At 56.2% G+C, this 21,337-nt stretch overlaps 2 protein-coding genes across 4 annotated transcripts; both read left to right on the top strand.

Annotated features, from left to right (window-relative positions):
- Positions 1–503: 503 nt before the first annotated feature.
- On the top strand, positions 504–11,179 carry PGF (placental growth factor). Of its 2 annotated transcripts, none has more exons than XM_042048430.1 (7): positions 504–664; positions 825–864; positions 1,515–1,711; positions 3,165–3,241; positions 4,912–4,941; positions 5,032–5,051; positions 5,831–11,179. In XM_042048430.1, the coding sequence occupies exons 1-7, from the start codon at positions 599–601 to the stop codon at positions 5,893–5,895; spliced, it is 495 nt and encodes a 164-aa protein (XP_041904364.1). In that variant the 5' UTR covers positions 504–598; the 3' UTR covers positions 5,896–11,179. The 2 variants fall into 2 exon arrangements, with proteins under 2 accessions (XP_041904364.1, XP_041904363.1); XM_042048429.1 differs by having other exon boundaries at positions 5,032–5,094.
- A 615-nt stretch (positions 11,180–11,794) lies between these two features.
- RPS6KL1 (ribosomal protein S6 kinase like 1) lies at positions 11,795–19,832 on the top strand. Of its 2 annotated transcripts, XM_042048423.1 has the most exons (10): positions 11,798–12,125; positions 12,425–12,546; positions 13,373–13,465; positions 14,294–14,341; positions 15,109–15,241; positions 16,577–17,485; positions 18,314–18,403; positions 18,557–18,639; positions 18,924–19,019; positions 19,146–19,832. In XM_042048423.1, exons 1-10 carry the CDS (start codon positions 11,888–11,890, stop codon positions 19,254–19,256), a joined length of 1,923 nt encoding a protein of 640 aa, XP_041904357.1. In that variant the 5' UTR covers positions 11,798–11,887; the 3' UTR covers positions 19,257–19,832. The 2 variants fall into 2 exon arrangements, with proteins under 2 accessions (XP_041904358.1, XP_041904357.1); XM_042048424.1 differs by lacking the exon at positions 16,577–17,485 and having other exon boundaries at positions 11,795–12,125.
- Positions 19,833–21,337: the final 1,505 nt, after the last annotated feature.

The following is a 21,337-nucleotide window of genomic DNA, read 5'->3' as shown; positions in this document are numbered from 1 at the left end:
CTGATGGGTGCAACGGCAGGGGCTGACGGAACAGGCACGGGGCAGCTTGAGGGGGAAGGGGGTAGGTGGACAGTCATGGGATGTCTGAGTGGGGGAATCAGTAGGGGAATGGAGAGGATGGGTGGGAAAGGGGCTGTTGTATGGGTGCAGGGGAGCCGAGTGGGCGCAGAATGGCTGGATGGGCGTGGGGCAGCGAAAACAGCAAGCCGAGAAGCCCACCACAGCCCCGGTGGTTCCCGCCGGCCGGGGATTCACCGGGCACGGGCCGGTGAATAGAAGCGCCGGGGCAGCCCGATGGAGAAATGGCCGGAGGCGGTGCGGGGGCGCTGGAGGAGGGGGCTCCGCTGTGTCCGGGAGCACCGGCCATCCCCGCGGCCGCCGGGGCCGGGCACCTGCTCCCGCCCCGCGGCGGGGCCGGGGCGGAGCAGCGGCGGGGCGGTGGCGGTGAAATACGGCGGCGGAGCGGGGCGCGCTCCCATGGCCCGGCGGCGGCGGAGGCGGCACGGCGGGGCCGGTGGCCCGGCGGCGAGGCGGCATGCCGGGAGCGGCACGTCGGTAGTGGCGGCGCCGAGTCGGTGCCGGGGAGGCGGGAGCGGCGATGCGGCTGCTCGGCGCCTTCCTGCGGTTGCTGGTGGCCGGGACGCTGGGGGCACCGCCCGCCCCGGTGAGAGCCGAGGGGTGGAAGGGGGGTCGGAGCGGGGGTAGCCCGGTCTCCCGGTGCCGCTGCCCGGGGTGGCCGGGACAGCTCCTCCCGGCGCTGGGTGGGGGGCGGCGACAGGTCGCCCTGTGCCGCCCCGCCAGCGCTCGCCTTTCCCTCCCTGCAGGCCCTAGAGGAGCGGGGGACTGCCAGCACGGAGTCGCCCGGTGAGTTGGCAGGGGGCGGCTGCCGGTGCCCCGGCTGGGAGGGGGCAGCAACCCAGGGAAGGCTTTGCGCAAGGCCGGGGCGCGCTCGGTAGCACCCGGCGCTGTGTTACCTCCGGAGTCCCGCAGTGACAACCGGGGAGACAGCGGGGAGCTGTGCCGAGGCTCCGAGCAACCTGATTCCCCCAGCCCGCCTGGCGCATCGGGCACCGCCGCGGGCAGGAGCGGAGCGCAGCCCTATCCCTAGACTGCCGCCCCTCCGGTGCCAGCGTGCGGGGTCCCGGGTGGGAGCACTCCGCTCCAGCTCTGCCTGCTGGAAAGCCGCAGGGGACGGCTGTCTGGCCGAGGGGGGTTCGAGGAGCGGGTGAGCCCCTTCGCGGCGCGGCAGGGGATGAGTAGAGTGCCTGGGCGGGAGACGGAGCTGGCGGATAGAGGGAGAAAGTGCCTATCGGGGTGGCTGTGTGAGCCCCTGAGCAGTGATGTGCACAGTAGGGTGACGGACTTACTGGGAACACAAGGGGGTCCCTTGCGTCCCTGTGCCCTGTGGTGGCTGCGGGACCCCACCGCAGCTGCTGCACCTGCCCCGGCAGCGGCCCGGCTGGGCTCTGCCTCTCTGGGCGCCTCCTTATAGTCCCTGTCCCTGTCTCTTGCAGTCCTGACCTTTCGGGAGATCTGGAATCGTAGCTTCTGCCGGCCTCTGGAGCAGCTAGTGGACGTCATTACCGAGTTCCCCAACGAGGTGGAGTACATTTTCAGACCCTCCTGCGTCTCCCTGCAGCGCTGTGGAGGCTGTTGTGGGGACGAGGGTCTCCGCTGCGTCCCCGTGGAGACAAGCACGGTCACCATGCAGGTACGTGCTGCTGCTGCGGGGCCGTGGCTGTGCCAGAGAGGTGGTGGGCTGCTCACCAAGCGCCGGGAAGGTGAACTTGCAGCTTTGCATCCTCTAGATATTGTAGCAGTGTGGCTAGCAAGGGAGAGGAGTCACAACTGCTCAAATGCATGCCAAGCCAGTAGGGTCCCTCTGCCTGCTCTCTCAGCTTGCCCCTGAGGCCAGGTGTCACCCCTGGTGGTACTGGCCTCACTCCCTGCTTCCCGGACTTCCCTCTGTGTGGTCTCTCTTGCTCATTGCTGTCATCTTTCGGACCTTCCCTGTCCTGCAGAGGGGCTGGGGGGTGTTCCAGTTGCCCACGACTGCCTGCTGCGACAAAGTAGGTACTGCCCTTGAATCAAAGGGAGGAGTGAGGCTCTTCTGTATCAGGTGATGCTTGGGGTGGTGCTGACAGTGAATGCCCCCACGCTGGGGCATGGTGAGTATGAAAGGTTGAGCCAACCGTGTTTTCAGTCGCCACTGTGTGAGCTGGGAGATGTGGGGTGGGAGAACCTGGGCCGTTGGACTCTTCCCCATGTTGCAGGCAGCAGTTGTCCTCACACTGCAGCCCTTGCACTGAGCTGCCAGGGATCAACTTATTTGATCAACCTGCTGATGCTGCAGGGACCAGGGAAAAGCTCTGCTTTGTCATGGATGATGGACTAGGGAGTGCCTGCAATAAATCACCAGTGATTTTGGTCTCTCCGGAGTTGAAAGTATGTTGGAAGGCAGGATGGCATTTTCCAAAAGCTCTTGGCTGAGGTGGATTAAAAGCCTGGCATGAACAGGAGGCAGCTCCTCAAGCACAGGTCTCCCTGTATGGGAGGGATCCTGCTGCTGTGTACAGGGTGGCAATGCCAGACACTTCTGCAGGGGCTAGTGTGGATCACCAACGATGAACATACTCTGTAAGGCCTTTGAATGTCCAACCTGAACTTCAGGCTGGGCTGTGGAGTGACATGTGACAGGGCAAATCCTGTACCCCTGGACTGGGGAGGCACTGAGGTACTGACTCCAGTCAATTCCAACTCAGTGCTGTAGAAAAGGGATCCAGGAGGAGGCATCAGCAATGGGATTGGTCTGGAAAATATGACTGGGGGGATATTTCTGTCAGAGAAGGGAGATGTGCAAAGGGATCAAATATGTGAAAGCTCTCCAGAAAGGCAGAGGCTGAAAAATCTTTTCTAAGGCTGGGAAATCCCAAGACCATGGGACTTAAATTAAAGCCCTGAAGACATGGGGCAGCACCAGCCGGGGCAGCTGGGCCTGGCCAGTGCTGCCTACGTGTGGAGGAGGAATCTCTGTTGTTGGAGGTCCTGAGGAACAGGTTAGACATGCGTCTTCCCAAGAGGCTGGGGTGGCAAGGCAGTGGCGCAGGAGCCCTTCCAGCCCCCTCCTGCTGCTGCCTGGGAAGTAACCTTTGCTCCTCTTTCAGCTCCTGAAGATAAAGCCAAACGGGGAGGCACCCTATGTGGAGATGGCGTTCACCGAGCACAAGCAGTGCGAGTGCAGGTAGGGACTCCTGGGCTCCAGCAAGAGTAACCCTGCCAGATCACCCTGTGTGTGGAACAGGGATGCCCTGTAGGCACCCTGACTGTGCTGGGACCCCTTCTTGCTGTCTTTGCGCTAAGGTTTGCTGGTGCTTATAACCCTTGTTCAGCTGGAGGCTGCACCACATCTGTACCCCCTCCCCACAGCCAAGGGATTGTGTGGCATTGTGAAGACGGGTCAGGCACCATGCACCATCTGCAGGGCTGTGCTCCCCATCCCTGCAGCTGCCTTGGCATGCCTGGCATATGCTCCTTTAGCCAGAGAATCTGCCTGTGGGTAGTGAAGGAAGGCTGGTGGCTCTGAGGCAGGTGTTTGGTGTGTGACAGCATGTCCAAGGTGGTGGCTCAGTGGGGATCTCCGTGGCTTAGCATGCCTGAGTGTGACTGTGGCCCGAAGAGAAAGCTAGACAGCTGGGTCTTGGGCAACCATTTAAGGGAAGATGCCCCATAAAGACCTGGGAAGCAGAGGTTTACATCCAAGCCAACAAATGAAAGCTTAAAACATGCAGTGCCAACCTGGCCCGGATACGCAGAGCTGGCCTGGAATGGATGTCCAGCACCAACCTGCCACAGACTTCTAGCACCTAGTCAGCCCCTTGGGGTGCTCACCATGTCCCAAAAGTGGTGAATGCCTGGGCAAGATGGGGCCTGTGCAGTGCTGTGGGAGCAGGACTGCAATGCTGTGGGAGCAGCTCCAGTGCTGCCTGCAGCTGGTCCTTGCAGTAGACTCCAGCATTGCCTGCATGAGGGGTCCTGGTAATCACTCTTCGTCATGGTGCAAGGGTGATTTAGTATTGCGAAAACTGGGGGATGAGTGTGCTGCTGGGCAGCCAGTAGACATGATCCTTGCCTGGAGGAAGATCCTGAGGATCCCTGGATTGGTATTCCCCTGCAGCTGTATGAGCAGCTGTACTGGAGCAGACCCAGCTCCACGCTGTCTCTGTCTGGAGCATCTGTCAGTGGATGCAGAAGGGGGAGTGGGAAGAAGCAGATGTGTTACTTGCCTCCTTCTTTGCTTCCAGCTATTTTCCATGCAGGGAATTTCCTAATCCTTTTGTGGTTTCCCTACCTACGGTAACTCCCAGGGGATCTCCAATGAGCATGTGTGCAGGCTGCCTTCTGCAGCAGTTTTTAGCTTCTTTCTAAACCGCTTTCCACACCTGTACATCGCTCCCTTTTGTAGTTTAGTGCAGGCGTGGTAATGTCCTGGCTGTGACCCCTACGGGGGGGGGGGTGTGTCATGGCTGAGAGCCACTGCTGAGACTTTGCAGCAGATCCCCCATGTTTGTTACCCAGGATGTTGCATCTTGTTTAATTACAAGCTCTGTCACAGAGAGCAGCTAAGACTGAACTTGCCCTCCCCAGCCTCATTGACAAAATGCCATATCCCCAGGGTTGTCACCCAAGCTGACCAGCCCCTTTACTGTCTCTGCCTTCTCTCAGCCTGCTGCAATCAGCTCCTGACTGAGGGGTTGATAAGGTCAAGAGAAGAGATATTGGGTCTGTTTTAGACGTGAATGATAACAGGTAGATTGGGCTGTGCACTGGGGCGTGTTAATGGACCACCTCCTGCAGCTCAACATGCAGCACTGCCCAATAACCACTTCACTCTGTCTTTTTCCCACTCTGCAGGCCTCGGCAGGACCTGATGAGGTTGGGAAGGTAAGTGAAATCAGGGGCATTGTTACTGACTGGGATTGTGGGTCTCATCTCCCACACATCAGCACTTCTTGTGGTACTTTCCTTTTGAAGGCGGAGGTCCAAGGGCCGAGGTAAGAGAAGACAAGACAAGAAGGGACGGAAAGACTGTGAACTGTAAGTGAGCAGGGGCAGGTATGGGTGGTGTCTTCTGGGTTAATTTCCTGGGGATGAGAGTCTTCATTAAGCATTTAGATCTTTACTGACACTGTAAGAAGTGAAGGGTTTGTGCAGAGCAGACACGGAAGAAAGCAGGAGGGGACAGTGGGTGGCTGTGGGGAAACACACCTTTTACTGAAGACTCAGTAGGTACTTGGTAGTCTCCAGGCTCAGCAGCTCAAAGCTGGGCAGAATGGGGATGGATGGGCTGGATGACTTGATGGTGCTTAGCTCTATTGCCATCACAGACCATGCTGGGTTTCCTGGATTCATGAATTTCCAGTTTCAGCCTCCTCTTGCTGCCAGCTGCTGTCCTTACTGCTGTCCTTGACTGATTGTTGTTTGGGTTACTCTACTCTTTCCGTCCTTTATCTCACTTTCTCAAACTGCTTGCTGTAACAGCACAGGCTGGACTCATTGTGGGCACTTTTGAGGTATGACACCTGTGGCTAGCACTTTCCTCCTAGCATTTCCCTCTTTTGTCTGGAGCCTGCTGTAGGGGGCTCAGCCTGCACCAGCCCCACCGCCCTCACTCCTCCCCATGAAGAGGCTGCCTGCAGTCCCTGCCCCTGCAGTTCCGTGTCAGAGGGACCAGGCACAAAGAAGGGGATCCAGGGCAGGGCAGGTGAGCCTGGAGGTCCAAGTGTCCCTTCCATCCTGGCAGTGCTCACCCCGTGCCATGCTCTCTTTGCAGATGTGGCACACCACGCAGGTAGCCTCTGCCCTGCCCCCAGCCTCGCTCCTGCCACCTGGGTTTGAGCCAGCTGCCTTTCCCCCAACATAGGGGACTTGTGGAGTCATGTCCCTCCAAGCTGCAGTGGGGAGCAGGACTCCGGCACGGAAGAGCTGACTGTACTCTTGGTTGGCCCTGGTGGGAACACAGCCTGGAACCAAGGACTCCCTTGCCCCATCTGCCCCACTGGCACCAAGAAAAAAGGACTCGTGACCAGGCCTGGGGCTGAAGATGAGGAGCTCAAGCAGTGTGTTGGTGTTTGAGGACATCCTGGGGGCAGTGAGGAGCAGAGCGGGTGGATGTGCTGCTGGAACCGGCTGGGGAGGACAGCATGATGTGGGAGTGGAGATGGCTCACAGGGCTGCACCTGCAAAACCTCTCTGTCCTGCCAGCACTCTGCAGCTGGGGAGGAAGGAAATCTGGGGCAGGCAAGGCTGTAGGGCTGCATCCGTCCCAGCTTTGGCACAGGGCAGCCCAGGCAGGTGCCAGGGAGCTTGCCTGGGAAGCTATTCTGGTGGGGAACAGAAGGGAACTGGGCTCCTCGTGTATTCACAGCCACATCCCAGCTTTGCCCTGCTCAATAAAAGCTGGTCAGACATGGGAGCTGGCAGCTCCTGTCTGCTTTCCAGCAACTGCAGGCAGGGAACTTCCCCATGGGCACCGACTCAGGCTGGAGGAGGGCAGTGACCCAGAGCATGCTCCCATCACCAATCCTCCAGCACCCAAGGGACTGGCCTTGGTGTGATGCTGGAGATGGGCAACCAGCAGGTTGCTCCCTGGGCTGGGGGCTATCCATGTGCTGGAGGTCAGGTGGGTACTGGGAGACCCTTGGGGGAACTGCCCTTCCCCTCCGCACCACAGTGTGGGACTGGTACCTCTCCCTGTTCACCATCCCCATCCTGTTCTCACCCCAGTCCAAATGTCTGGCTCAGTGTCCTGTCCTCCCTGGCAGGGCTGATGCAAAGTTTAGGGCAGTGGAGGGTAGGCTGCCCATGGGCCTTCCCACTCAGGAAATGCCCCACCAGGGGTCATTTACCTGACATCGGGACAGGCTGGCCTGGGGCTCCCATCCCTTACTGGGAATACCCTCAGGGTATAAGGAGCTGGTGCCCTCATCAAGGTGGCTGTGGGTACTGCTGTTTCCTGCTTTCCTCACTCAGCCAACTCTCTGCCCGGGTCCAGGGGGAAGCCACGGCCCCCATTTTTCCATGCTTTAAGCACTTCTCCAGGACTCTTCCTGTCCTCCTCATCCTGCTGCAGGGGGTCTGGGGCTGCCTGCCAAATGCATCCCATGCTGGTCTGTGCAAGCCATATCCTGGAGCAGTGTGTATAGCTGGAAACCCTAGGGTAGAGTTGGGCACCCACATGTTTGTGGGGCACCCCTGGCACTGGGTTAAAACAAAATCAAGGGTCATTCTTGAAAGCTTCAAACAAAAGACTGAAGGGCAAGATCTGCAAATGCCTCAAGGTTACCCTTAAATGATGGAACCTGTGGTTTATTCTGCTCTGAGGAACAAGGTGGAGCCTAACGTAGCAGGAGTTGGGGTCCGAGGCGGCTCCTTCCCACATCCAACAGGGCTGCCTGTAACAGGGGTTACATTGCAACTCTCTAAGCCATAATGCTGGTGTTGCCTGAGGCTGGCACAAGGAGATGGGCACAGGGCAGATCCCTGTCAGGGAGAGCTGGCGGTGGGTGTTGAGGTGATGTGAACCTCCATACTGCCACCATGTAGCAGGGAATGGACCAGGTGACTTGCACCTGTGCAGCTGGGCATATCCTTCAGGAGCTTGCTGGATCCCTTTTGGATCCCATTTCCAGTTCTGGCATCCACAGTATCCTGGAGCACAGCCTACATGGGCTTTGCCTTGAAAATGGCCCATGAAGTTCCTCCTTCACTACCTCATGGATGAGGGGAACTCGCTGCTCCCCTTCCCACATCACTCAGAGTCTGTGTGGAGCATGTGGTGTCCTGTCCTGGTCCACACAGGCTTTCCCTATCACTGTGTGTCATTTCTGCCTGGCTGGTTGTGCTCTGAGGCCAAGGGGAACCATGTGCAGCACTTGAGGATGTATGTGATGGTTTCTGCATTGTTTTTAATACCCCAGTAGTGTTAAACCTTTAAAAAAGGACGTTACATAAATCCAAGTATGTTAATTAATAAAAGTAAGTTTATCAAGACTGATGATTAGGATTAAACCAAATTCAAACACACGAACACACAGTGGCTTTTCCAAACAATTCCTGGTGTCTGGTGTCATCTCTTTGGTGGCTGCCTGGCACTGAGATATTCCAGGCAGCTCTGCCCATCAGATGTGGCAGGGCCAGGCATCTGCCTTGCACAGCCCCCCTCTGTTGCTTCTTGCCCTGCATCACCCAAGCCGCCTGGGTAGTGTGTGTGGCCTTGTCCCCTGCTCTTGTGGCATGGGGTGTTGGACAGCAGGAATGTGGGTGCTGGGAGGGATGTGGCTGTCCCACTGCAGCAGTGATGAGCAGAATAGTTGGGGCAGGGCAGGAGAAGGGGAAAGTATCACACAAGAGGTTTGCGAGCTGCATCTCCAGCTGTCAGGGCTCCCTCCAGCTCCACGGAGGTAAAAGGAACCCAGTGAGCCCTAGCATGAAGTTACCATGACTACTGCAGGCATCACATGCCCAACCGAAGTGTTAACTCCATTCCCTATCCCTGCCAGAGGGGAGGGTGGCAGGGACTTGAGCAGGACATCACACCCAATGGAGGTATGAGGGTGGGGACTGCTGCTCTGAAGGGGAGAGCAGGGCTCCTGGCTTCAGGGCTTGTGTCTAACACCCATGTTTCCTCTCAAGGGGACCAACCACTGTCCCCACTGCCTGCCCCTGCTCTGTGTGCTCTCAGCTGTAGCTTTTTTATACCACTAGCTGCTGGCAGCCTTCCTTGGGCACAGCAGATGTGTGAGCACTCTGGCAAGGTCAGCTTCATCTGCAGAACCCCATACCCCCAGGCACTGCAGAGCAGGGCTGTAGGAGGAAACTGGTGCCCTTGTAAAGGGACCCTGACAGACCCCAGCTCCAAAGCCAGCAGCATTCTCCATGGACAGGCAGAAAACCTGCTCCAGCCCCAGTGCCCCCAAATCCCTCATCCTGTCCCTACCGGTGTACCCCTTGCAGACAGGCAGCTGTCCCACAGGAGCATCACACCACTGGGTTATCAGCATTCCTGGGCTCCCTGTGTCTTCCAGCCTTACAGGGCAAAGGTTTGTTTAATAAGGCTTTATGAGCCAGAGCTGCAGTAAGATGGTTTAGGAGGATAGTTATAGGGAGACAAAACATAAAGCGGCCTTACACACCAGGAACAAAATATTACGTTTTTTGGGAAGTAACTGAAGGTGAAGTGGAGATTGGCCCAGAGATGTGGCATTGTAGCTGATGAAGCCCTGACATTAAACCATCACTGGTTACCTCTGGTCTCCCTGATTGTAGCATGCCATCAGATGCCACCCACAGCCTCTCACGGCCATGCCGGTGCAGGTCTCCCACGCCTCCATGCAAATAAAGAAGCACTGAGGTCCTAACTTCTCGATTGTGACTTACAAGTCTTTGGCATCCTCACAAAGTTTGGCATAATCCTGCCTGCTGCAGCCAGTGATCTTTGCAGTTTCAGCATATTTTAAGCTTTTGCCAGCTCTCAAGCATCAATTTTAGCCTGTGAGAAAAAAGGCAGCTCTCACTCTTGTCCCTGTTATTTGTGCTGGTTTTCCTTTGGCAGTTCCCACTTCCCAACAAGGACCACAAGCTCTTCAACAGGTTAATCTAAAAGTAATCCCCCAAATTTAATGTCCTCAGTCCAGCACTGACATACAAACTTGGAAGCCCATAGGTAAAGGCAGTTGTGCGTCAGAGCTGGTACATATCTTCCTCCCTTGCAAGGCTTTTCCTCACAGAAACATCCCTGGGGTACTTCCTGCTGATGCCTTTGGCTCACTCTCTTCTGGCCACTTCAGAGGTGTTTGATGACGAACTTAATCAAGTTTTGTATCCTCCCAGCAACTCCTCTTCACACATCTCTCTGCCACCATCACCCCAATACCTAAAACACTCTGCAGATACATTGTGCTGCATTTGTAGTTTACCTGTCCTCTCTGTCCTCTTCAGACCCACACAGATCTCCTGAAGTCAGGCAGGTGAGTTGTGCCAGCAGCACCCCTGCTGTCATCCCTGACTGCTTCATTTCTTGCCTGCTCAGACTTTTCACTTGAAGGACGAGCCTCCAGGCTCTGGTGGGAATTAAAAGGCCCCAGAGACTGTGGGGTATAAATGGGCCAGGCAGAAAAAAATGGTCTCTGTTAGGAAGAGGTTGAAAAAGGAACCTGGGAGCATTTTGAGGAGAAACCAAAGAAGCAAGCACCCATATTATATTTGGGCAGGGAGTTGTCTTACGAAGCAGATGGCTTTGCTTCCTCCTAGACCTGCCCCCTGAGGCACAGTTAATACTTTCATATTCCCAAAGAAATGGTCTTTGTAAGAGAGACGGTATTTGGTTGGTGGATACTGAGCTGAGCTGTGGGCACAGGCTCTACTGTCCTGTTCTGTTGCTGACAGACTGGGCTGTGCAAAAGAGCTGCCCAAGGGACCTGAGCCTGGGGAGATCCCCTGCAAGTGTGTGCAGTAACCACAGGTCAGCCACAAATGGGTGCCCTCTCTGCCAGTCCCACAGCAAGTACCAGCTCCAGCAGGGGCTGAACACAATGAGCAACCAGGCTGGTGTGGCTGTGATGGCACAGCACAGGGCCAGCTCCTGACAAAAATTAAAACCCCAATCTTAGGATCATTTCTTGTTGCAATGGGACATGCCCATAGGCTAGCAAGGGATGGACAAAGATGCAGGGGCCTCCATCTTCCCAAACAATCCTAGCACAGTTTTTCTAAGGGTATCCCTTAGATTTCATTCCAGCCCTTCTGCCTTTGCAGGTCCCCTGCCACTCCTGTGGTTAGGCAGTTGTTTAATCTGGGACCAACCATTGCACAGACACAGCAAACCAGCAGGACAGTTGGCAATAACCAGCTCACTCCTGGTTCAGCAAATCTCCTTCGCTAATAACTGTAGTGATCTAGCAGGCCCTGCAAGGACTCCTGGCCTTCCAAGAAAAAGCCAGGCCAGGAGGGCAGGAATACATGTTTCTAGGATAAGCCAAAGACTGATATTTTCCACATGCAAAGCATTCGTTAAGCACCATCTGGGATCTCGACTATGCTGTTACTTTACTGCACCTTAATGCATTTGTGCTGATGTTCCCTCTGCTGTACATTTGGAATAAACCCCAATTTTGTAAAACCCTATGAGTCTGCAAGAGCTGGTGGAAGGGTTGGCTGAGAGCCCAGTGTCAGGGCCAACGGCACCCACTTGAGAGATGAAATCGGGAAGAGCCACGGGCACCCTGGGCTGGCCATGATGAAGTGGCAAGACACCCACCACCTTAACTGTGGCAGTGGGGAGCTGCTGGAATGGGTGCACCTGTCGAGTGGCCGGCAGAGAAAAAGGCTAATTAAAACACAGCTAATTATGCGTTGTGGGAGGAAGAAAACGCGGCGGCAAAAGCAGCTTTTAATGAACGGGAGCTTGGTTAATTAAGGGCAATTAATGGTGAATAAGGATGACAATAAAGCAAGTGGAGCGACGGGCGCTCACCGCGCATTAACCGAGCGATGGAGCGCCTGCCTCGGGCGGGGGCGGGACCCCGGCGGGGGGACCCGGGCACGGACCCCGCGGGGGGCGATGATGATGGTGATGATGATGGTGATGATGATGGTGATGATGATGATCTCATCCGCGGCCAATCAGCGCCTCCCGCCCCTGCCGCGCCCCTGCCGCCCCGCCCGGCGGCGCCGGGGGATGCTGGCGCCCGCGCTGCCCAGGTGCGGGACCGCGGGCCGTGCCGGCGGGGCCGTGCCGGTAAGCGAAGGGGCCGGGGCGTGCGTCGCTCCCCGGCGGACCCCGCAGCCCCGCTCCCGGTGTCCCGGCGGCGCGGGGCGGCGGCGCGGGGCCATGAGCCGGGCGGAGGCCGAGCCCTGCTCCCGGGCGCTGGCGCAGGCCCGCGTCTACCTGGGGCAGCTGCGGGGCCGCGTCGTCCCGGCGGGGCCCGAGGGCGGCGGGCGCCGGGACTACCTGGTGGAGGCGGCGCGGCAGCTGCGGCTGGCGCTGGAGCGGGACGTCAGCGAGGACTACGAGGAGGCCTTCAACCACTACCAGAACGGCGTGGACGTGCTGCTCCGCGGCGTGCAGGGTGTGTGCGGCCTCCCGGGGGCAGAGGACCGGGGCATCCCTCCGGGGACGCCAGCCAGGGGACCGGGGTATTCATATCGGGAGTCCCCTGGGGGGCCAAGGTATCCCTACAGGGAGAATGACAAGAGGAGGGGGGAGAAATCCCTCTAGGGATTGTCGTGAGGGCACTGGGGCGTCTGTCCAGGGAGTGCATTCCTACCGGGAGAAGGGTGAGGGGGCTGGGGCATCCGCCTGGGGGCTGTGGCCAGTCCTCCGGGACCGTGCCAGGCCCCTCACACCCACCCTTTGCTCCGACCGCAGTTGACCCCAACAAGGAGCGTCGGGAGGCCGTGAAGCGGAAGATCACCCAGTACCTGCGGCGCGCCGAGGAAATCTTCAATTGCCACCTGCAGCGGGCGGGCGGGGGCAGCAGCACCGCCGCGGTGAGGGGCCGGCGTGGGGCCGCGTGGGCGGCCTGGCAGCGGTTCTGTGGCGCTGGCAAACGGGGGTGGGGGTGTGGACACGCAGGTAAAGCAGCCCCAGTGGGCCTCCTTGTCTGTCTGCCAGATGCCACACTAAGATGGTGTAGAGAAAACGGCAGGTGCATCAAGCTGCAGAGTGTCCTGGCCTGCCAGTGGCTGCAAGGGAGCTGGCAGCTCTTCGCCCTGCCTGGATCAAGGAGCTGAGGTGGGCCCAGGTTGCCGAGGGTGCTTCTAGGATGCCACCCTCCAAAGCGTGTGTGCTTAGCTTGCTGCCACCATACCATAGTGGGTATGGACATTTTTGTGGAGACTGAAGCCACTGCAGGGAACCACCCTGTTAAATGTTAAAAATGTCCTACTCCCTGTCATCATTCCCATCTGTATGGAAACCAAAAACAATGGCTGCTTTCTGTACTGTGGGAAGGAGGTAGTTAAAGAAGGGAGAAGAGGGCGAGGTAGGGTGAGGTCAGAGCCTAGTGGGAAGAATACGGGGAGAAAGACAACTACCTTCCACACAGATCCCCTTAGTGTTGAAACAGTCCAGGTTTAGCTACAAATTTTGGTGTGATTTTTACCTCTGCTGCAAGTGCAAGCTTTCCCTAAAAAATGTAGAAATCCAGGGGGTGGCCAAGAAAATGGTCCAGCTGATGTTAGAAATGAACCATGGAGTGTTGACCAGCTAGGCAGTATTGCTGCCCGCTCTGGAAAATGCGGGGACTTTTTTCACTCACTGTAATGGACAGCAGCATTTCAGGGTCCTTCATCCTCTTCTCTTATCACCTTGCAGGGCTACAGCAGCCTGCGCTTCCGGCCAATCAGGACACTGAGCTCGGCAGTGGAGAACCTGAGACGGTGTAAGGTTGTGGGAGTGATTGATAAGGTAATGCCTTGACCTGGAGATGGGGGATGAGGCTGGGGCTGGACCAAAGGGAGCATAAGCTGGAGGGTTCTAGCAGTTGGAATGGGGGTGCCAGCCCTCAGCACATCCATCAAGCAACATTGGGGTATCCATCCATACCATTCCCACCCAGAAAAATTCACAGGAGAGGACTCAAGACCCCTTAAGGAGTTATTTGGGAAATCTGTTAATGTCCCCATTACTTTTTCTTACCAGAGCTCCCAAGATACTTACAGGCAGGTTTATGCATCTGGTTCTTTCCCACATATGGGATTGTGCTTGATGCCCAGGTGCCATGATGGTGGGCTCCTGTGGATAATCTAGGCTTCAGCAGAAGCTGAGCTATCTGGATGAATAAACTAATTAGAAGTTCATTATCTTGGGGTGAAGATGCCAGACTTACTGTATCCATACACGCACTGCACATTGCTCTCCACTGATGTTCACACATCTCAGTTTGTCAGGACTGATGCGATCCTCCTGTCCTGCTGAGGCCCAGGTTTGAGCCCAGCGAATCCCCCCCCCCCCCCCCCCCCCAGAAAGAGCACTGTGAAACCCTTGAGTGTGGAGGAAGCAAAACTGGAATGGGAGCCACCTCTTGGTTTAATTGATTTCCTGCTGCTTGGCTGCATGGCTATCTCCTTGCCAATAACCTGTGTTTTGTCTTTCAAGTCTAGGGGTCTGAGCCCCACCAAACTCTTCCAGTTGGGTGGGTGCTTGTTTCAGTTCCAGAGTTGAGTCCCTTGGGTCATTCCTGTAGGCTGTGTGTTGGGTCACCGCTTCTGACCAGTACTGTGTATACTGTCCCAGGTGCAGATTGTCCAGGATCCAGCCACTGGTGAGACCTTTATACTCAAGGTGGGTGTCTTCAGTTTTGTCTGCCTGCTTCTCCCTCTCAGGCTGGGGCCACCTTGTCCAAGCAGAGGAACAAAAACCAGCAGCTCTTAGAGGCTGGATGATGTTCATGGTTCAAAAACCTTCTTTTGGCTGCCTCAGCCATCCTCTGTGATCAGAAGGGAAGTGGTTCTCCTTGGTCATCCGTTTCTCTTGACTTGTAACGCTTCAAGCCCGTGTTAATCTGGGTCAACCTCTGAAATAGATTGTGGGTGAGGTGTGCTCAGCACAAGTCCTAGAGTATTTTTCAGTGCCCTTGGAACTAACAATGAAGGGCTTCAGTAACTGGACAAGGAGGATCTGGCAGGAGAGGGAGAAGCAGCATTTCCAGGGGAAGCAGAGAAAGGGCTGGGATGGTAGGTTCCTGCCTGAAGGGAGCAGGGCGGTTACAGAGGAGTAACTGCTTGACCAGCTGTGCCCTCTGGGCCCCACAGTGCAGATGGAGAGTGCCCTACCTTGGCAGAGCTTTGCAGAGCACTGCTTTATCACAGCTGGGTGCTGGGGCCTGGCAGACTCCGTATGAGCTGCAGGTTTGAACAGATGGGGAGCTCCATTGCAGCTGACAAGGGAGCAGCCATGGTGCTTGGCAGAAGGCGCACTCCCTTCTGGCTGGCCTCCAGCCCTGCCAGGAGCTAGGCTGCACGGAGTCCAAGTCCCCACCTGTAACACCCAAGTTACATCCAAGGACACACAAGTCCTGCTGTAACACCCATCTACCTGTACCTCCTCAGAGCCTCCCCAAATCCCACGTTGAGACCCGTGAGCGACAGACCATCATCCCTCATGGGGTCCCCTTCATGGTCAAGCTGTTGTGCTACTATGTGAGTGAGGACTCCATCTTCCTCCATCTGGAGCACGTGCAGGGTGAGTGAGGACAGCCTTGCCTCCCATCTGTGAAGCATCCTGGTTTATCCCTAACCATCCTTCCTTTAAAATCTGAAATGTTTCTCCTACTGTTTTCGGACTGTTTTTTATAGCGATAGTGTAAGCTGTCTTCTTCATAGAAGGGTGGTGAGTACCAGGGCTTGGACACTCCGTGGACAGAGCTGCTCAGCTGTGAATTCCAGGAGTTTGATAAGAACTGACTGGGGATGTAACCTAGAAATGGGCCTATGGAGACCTACAAGGAAAAGAGGCTGTGTGTGTGGGGGTGTTATATGGAAACTAGCCTTAGTCTTTAGAGAGATAAGCCACTGGGCCTCATGGGAGGGAGCGGTGATGCCTTTAGGTAATGATGTGATCCACCATCTTGAAAAGAAAAACCTCTTCATTTTACTGGCATTGACCATAACAGGAAGGTGATGGAGAAGGAAAATGAAATGAGGTAGTTCGCTTGAATGTTGTAGAACAAAACAATCTTCTGACAAGACATTTATAAAGCATTTTTTTGTTTACAAAAGGTCACACTGGATTTTGAGATCATATCAAAGAGAGGAGATGGAATATCAGGGCGTAAGGGGCAGTGAGCATACTGGGATTTGGGTACAACAAGGAGGCATCCTTGAGGCTTGTCCCAGATCCTGGTGAAGAAGTATGACAAGGTGGAGGCTTGTCCCAAAGAGCTTATTTACTCTCTGCTGGTTGAATGGATGTATAGGGAACAGCGGCTGGAGTCCAGTAATGACAAATGGAGGCTAAGGTGTGTTGGAGAACAGGCTCTACTCCTTGGGCATTGCTATAGAATAAGTTTGCAGAAAGCAGCCAGCACTTAATGTAGTGAGGCTGGGAAGGCCTGGTAGCATGCTGTGGGCTCCGGAGCTTGCTGCACTGGCTCACTGCTGATCCATGGGCTCGTGCCATGCTGTGGGAGGTCTCTGGCATCTCTGTCACACAGGAAGGAAAGGCTTTCAGAGGAAAGTGGGGGTGGCAGTGGGATCAGGAGCATCTGTAAATATGTGGCTTGTCTGTGATATGGAAGTGGCAGAGCTGGGATCAAGAAGACTCTGCAGAATGGGGAGAGGGCTGCCAAAGGAGGAGAGAATGGGACTTTGGTGTGCCAGGTCCTGGGGAAGGTGTGGCATTGGGCATGGTGTGCCTGTAGGGCAGGAGTGTATTCTGCATGGACTTGAGCTTTGCTGCTGGGGACATAAATGATGCTCAATCACATCCCCACTAACCTGGGCCTGAATGGGCCATGTCCACAGTGGGGGAACCATGGATACTTTCTGCCTCATCACTTGTTCTCTTTCTGCTTTCCAGGGGAGACACTGTGGTCTCACCTCCGCTCTAAGTACTGTGTCCAGCAGGACTCTGCATATTCAAACACCATGCAAGCCCTCAGGGACCATGACACAGAGGATGGTGTGGGAAACTCCCAGGGTGGCAGCCAACTATCCATCTTCCCTGTTTGGATAGGCAGTGGCCTCCCAGGCTCTGTGAACTACCGGGTATTGGGAAACACTGATGCCTCACTCCCTCAGGAGCAGTCCCCTGACCCCACAGACTCTGGCTCAGGGAACCACTGCCAGCTTCTCCTGGCTCCTGCCAGCAGCATGAGGGCTGCACACGGAGGACAGGATCTAAGCGTGACACAGACTGTGTCTGGTGTTGTGGACCATTTTCCAGCAGCGTCAGCCGAATGTCCTGGCCACCTTGCCAGCCAGGGCCTGGTTGTCTACCGACAGAATGATCTAACTAGTGGCACAGGCTGCATATCAGAGAGAACAGCCTCCCAACAAGGCCCCAGGCTTCCCCAGGGGCTTGTCCCTGTACCAAAGACTGTGAGAGGGGGCCAGCCAGGGGCAGGACAACTGCCAACTCAGAAAGTGTCTGAGGCCTCCCAGGCTCAGCCCCTCCTGACACTCGGTGAGAGGCAGCTTCCTGCAGGAGCTGCCTTGTCCAGCTCTGGCAAACCGTCTGTGCCTGACTCAGCTGTGTGGGAGCCCTCGTGGGGAGCAAGCCAGACCCGTGGCCAGCTCAGCAAACAGCCACCATCAGGACAATGCAGGGCTTTGGCTTCCCATGGGCACAACCGGAGAGCGTGGGCTGTAAAGGAGGAGCAGGTGCAGCTGTGGGCAGCAGAAATCCTCCTGGCCTTAGAGGGACTTCACCAACAGGGTATATTTTGCCGGGATCTCAACCCCAGGAACCTGCTGCTTGATGTAGCTGGTAGGTAATACCCCATACTGCTGCCCCAAGGAGAAGGAAATTGGTCTCTCAGCTGAGTGACTGCTGCTTGCCCCATTTCCAGAAAATGTGGACTTTCTTGAGGTTACTTTAAGGGGGGGTGGGAGTCTGGGAAGGTTTGGATATTTCTGAAATTGGAAGTGTGATCTCACTTAGGTTTTCCAAGTAGTTATTACAAGAAATGGCTCTGCAGCCGGAGCATCAAGGGCCATAGCCACAGAAATGCATTGCCCCTGCTCCCACATGGGGGTTGGCTGCCTGGGAAATCCCAGCATGGGGAAGCTGGGACCAACTGAACTGTGCCTGAGGTTAGGGGGACTAGTGGGTTAGTTTTCCCCTAGTTATAGTAACTGCCTGCTGGGGGTGTTCTGGAGCTGTCCCATCCCTCTGAGCCATGGACATTGCTGTCAGTGCAAGTCCCTGCTCAGCTAGCAACATCTGGGATGAATTGGAGAGCTACAAATTGCTTAAGAAAATGAAAATGCAGAGTTTTACAAGGTGAAAGCTAACCTTCTCCCCCCTTCCCCTTTAAAATCTACTTCTTTCCTCACCACAGCCTGCACTGAGATCTGTGAGCTCGGAGCCCACCTAAGCAGGCTCACCAGCTCTGAGTGCCTGTTGGGCACCTCAGGCAAGCACTGGGAGGCCAGCGGGGGGATGTGTGGTGCCAGGGGATGCTCAGTGCCTCTGTGTTCAGGGTGTGACAGGGGCCCAGTGTCTGGCGTTCCCAGTGGCAGGGATATGGCTTGGCTTCACGCTATGACCAAAGTCCCTGACCTCCCTGCTTTTGACTCTGGTGCTGCTCTGCAGGTCATGTCCGTCTCACCTTCTTTGGCCAGTGGACAGAGGTGGAGCCCCAATACTGCAGCCAGGCACGGGAAGAGCTCTACAGTGCTCCAGGTAAGGGATGTGTCCCCTGGCTTCTCCAGCTCTCTGCCCAGTGGCACCAATTGGAGAGAAAGGAATTCTGCAGGCAGTGAGATGTGCCCAGCACAATGTGACCACTGGTGCTTGCTGCCTCCAGCCCTAACCCCTCTCTGTCTCTTTCTGCAGAAGTGGGGGGGATCATGGAGCCCACTGAAGCAGCTGACTGCTGGAGCTTTGGCTCTCTCTTGTATGAGTTGCTGACAGGAGTGGTAAGAGGCTGAGGAGCTGTGCAAGGAGGACAGGGGAGGAGGAGGCTCAAGGGCTGCCTGCTGTGTAGGGCTGGGAGGGTGCCTTGCCCTGCTGGCACCTCAGTTCTTGGCCAGGTTGCTTTAGATGTGTGATTCCCGGTGCCTGTGTATGGTCTCTATGTGTTAAGGGCCCTGGCTTTTAAATCCTGCTGTGTAGGGCTGGGGTTATGTGGCAATGAAGACTCAACAGGGTGCTCCTACCCTCCTTGGTGCCTCTGCTTACCATCACCCTCTGCTTCCTGCAGCCACTCTCCCAAAACCATCCATCAGGGATTCAGCCTCACACCCAGCTGCATCTGCCAGAGGGCCTCAGCCTGGCTGCTACATCACTGCTCACCGAGGTGAGGGGCTTGGCTCGATGGGAGGGAGAATGGGACTAGAGGCTGGGGAAACGCAGGGTCCAGCCTGGGTACCTTTTCCAGTGTCCCCATCTTCCCATCCTCCTGTCCCATTGCTTTTCTCTGCAGCTCCTGCAGTACAATCCAAAACAGCGCTTGGGCTCTGGAGGAGGTGGCATAGCAAAGCTGAAGTCTCACTCCTTCTTCAGCACAGTCCCGTGGAACAAGCTGGTGGGCTAAGCAGGCTGTCCTTCCCCCAGGGAGCTGGGCCCTGGGCTGCTTCCCTGGCACTTGTGACCCCAGGTGGCACTGGCAAGTCTGCCTGCTGAGGAAGGTTTGCCTCAAGGGCTGCCCTGAGGTGGGGCACACAAGGTTTTGCAGCCTTACATGTTCTTCTGTCTGCTTCTGTTTGTTGGCATCTCCAAAGAGGAGGCAGCAGGCTGGGCCAGGCTGTCTTCTCCTCCAGGTCCTCCCTGGTGGCAAAAGGAACCTGGGTGCCCAACCCCAGGAAGCGGTGGTGGTCCCCTTCTTGGGGCATCCCTTCCTCAGCTCAGCACCTCGCCCTGGAATGCTCTCCCTGTGTTTTTTATCTCTGCTGCTCCCACAGTGGCCCCCCTGCTCTGTTACTTTTTGTGGCTTTCAAATGCAGCCCCTCCAGGCCCTGCTGGCTGGAGCCCAAGCCCGGGGTCTCTGCCCCTCCCTGACTGCATGTATGTGTGTGGGTCATCCCTTGCTGTGGTGGTGAGACAACAAGGAGCCCTCTGCTCTTCTCTCCCTCGCCCTCTGAAAAAAATAAATTACTCCATATCGCTTGGAGAAGTGTCCTTTTGTTTCTGAGCTGCACCAGCCAGGTGTAGGCCAAGCATGCTCAGTGATGGCGAGCCCCAAATCTGTTTCTGAAACCTGTCTGGGAGCCCTTGGTTGGTGTTACCCCCAGCCATCAGCAGCCAAAACCCAGAAGGTGGCACTGAGTGCCTGGCCTTTTGCCCGTCTGCTCCTGCCTGCCTCACAGACTCTGAGGGCTGCACAGCTGTATGGCTGCAGCTCAGATGTGGGAGAAATGCACAGCGTGCCTAGGTTTTCTTCCACCCTTTTGGCATTGTTACTTGTTGTGGCTCCAGCCTTGCATGCCTGGGTGCTCCTTTCCTCTGGCAGGACAGCAGCCCTCGCTGCCATGCTTTGGGCATGGTCATCCCTGGTAGACCAGTGAGGATTGAAAGGGGTGAACTCTGACAGCCAGCACAGAGGGAAGGAGGCCGAGTGTACATACATTCAGGATCAAAGAAAAAGCAGCACAAGCACATGTGTCTGCTGACAGCCCAAGGCAGAGGCTGCCATGCTCAGCTGTGCAAGTCAAAGCCTCAGGCTGGAGGATGAGCACGAAGTGGCAGCGGTGCAGTTCTGACCCCCCTCTCCCAGCACTCCCTCACACTGCTCACTTATCTCCCTTAGTAAGGAATTACTGCTACCAGTGCCAGGTCTCTGTGGCTAGCTGGTTCCAGCTCCCGCTTGCCCGCAGCGGCAAGAAGACACCCTCCCTGGCAGCAGCAGCAGGAGCGCTCGTCCACCAGAGGGAAGCAGAGCCCTGGAGAAACCCATCTCCTGCAGCGGCAAAGGTACGGACACCTCAATGGCTGTGCAGAAACCGGAGGATTAAGCACGGAGCTGACCACTAATGTCACAGAAGGCCAGAGAGCAGGAGCAGCTGAGCCTGGGGCTTTTCCTCTCCATGGCAGCCTGCACTGGCTGAATCCTCCAGCTGCAGGCTTGCACCCCTGTCCACCAGCCTCCTAGCCCTGTGATTCAGGGGAGGTTCAGGAGGAAGGACCCTGTGGCCAAAGCCCACAGCATGGCATCTTACAACTCAGCGCCACAGTGTCAGACATGAAAGTCAAACAAAATCAAGTTTCAAGCACAACTCTTACAGCAAGCCTTGACAGGGCAGATTAAATAAAGCAGTTTGCTAGGCTGCATAATTTCAAGAGCTTGACTGTATATTCACTTCCTGGATGGTTCAAAGGCCTCATTTATTGCAGCTCCACACAGAATCAAGGCTTCCCCAGGCTCATGTACAAAGTCAAGGTGGACCCTCTGTATCCTAAACCAGCACCGAGGCTGGGTGCAAGCAGCATTTTTTAATCAAAACCTTCTCTTTCACTCGGTTTATTTGTGCAAGAACTAGACTCTCCACCCTTCCCAGAACAAGGAAGGGTTTTTTCCTCTTCCCCTAACCTACCTCAGCCAGGGCCAGGCAAAACAGCTGACTCCGCGCTCTGGTTTTGTCCCTAGCTGCCAGGAAAATGCAGGCACCAGGACTAGGA

Source organism: Corvus kubaryi, unplaced genomic scaffold (assembly GCF_017639235.1).
Source record: "Corvus kubaryi isolate FWS band 111438036 unplaced genomic scaffold, C.kubaryi_AGA036_p1.0 66, whole genome shotgun sequence".
In the NCBI taxonomy this organism is placed as follows: Eukaryota; Metazoa; Chordata; class Aves; order Passeriformes; family Corvidae; genus Corvus; species Corvus kubaryi.
Note: the sequence above shows the minus strand (reverse complement) of the source record. Positions and strands in the feature narration are given on the sequence as shown.

Bases quoted from the DNA above. Each gene is read 5' to 3' on its own strand.
- RPS6KL1 (XM_042048423.1), top strand. From the start codon at position 11,888: ATGAGCCGGGCGGAGGCCGAGCCCTGCTCCCGGGCGCTGGCGCAGGCC. The intron at 18,404-18,556 runs GTAAGGGATGTG...CTCTTTCTGCAG, and splicing joins AGAGCTCTACAGTGCTCCAG to AAGTGGGGGGGATCATGGAG. The intron at 18,640-18,923 runs GTAAGAGGCTGA...TGCTTCCTGCAG, and splicing joins ATGAGTTGCTGACAGGAGTG to CCACTCTCCCAAAACCATCC.
- PGF (XM_042048430.1), top strand. From the start codon at position 599: ATGCGGCTGCTCGGCGCCTTCCTGCGGTTGCTGGTGGCCGGGACGCTG. The intron at 865-1,514 runs GTGAGTTGGCAG...TGTCTCTTGCAG, and splicing joins TGCCAGCACGGAGTCGCCCG to TCCTGACCTTTCGGGAGATC. The intron at 4,942-5,031 runs GTAAGTGAAATC...TTCCTTTTGAAG, and splicing joins GACCTGATGAGGTTGGGAAG to GCGGAGGTCCAAGGGCCGAG.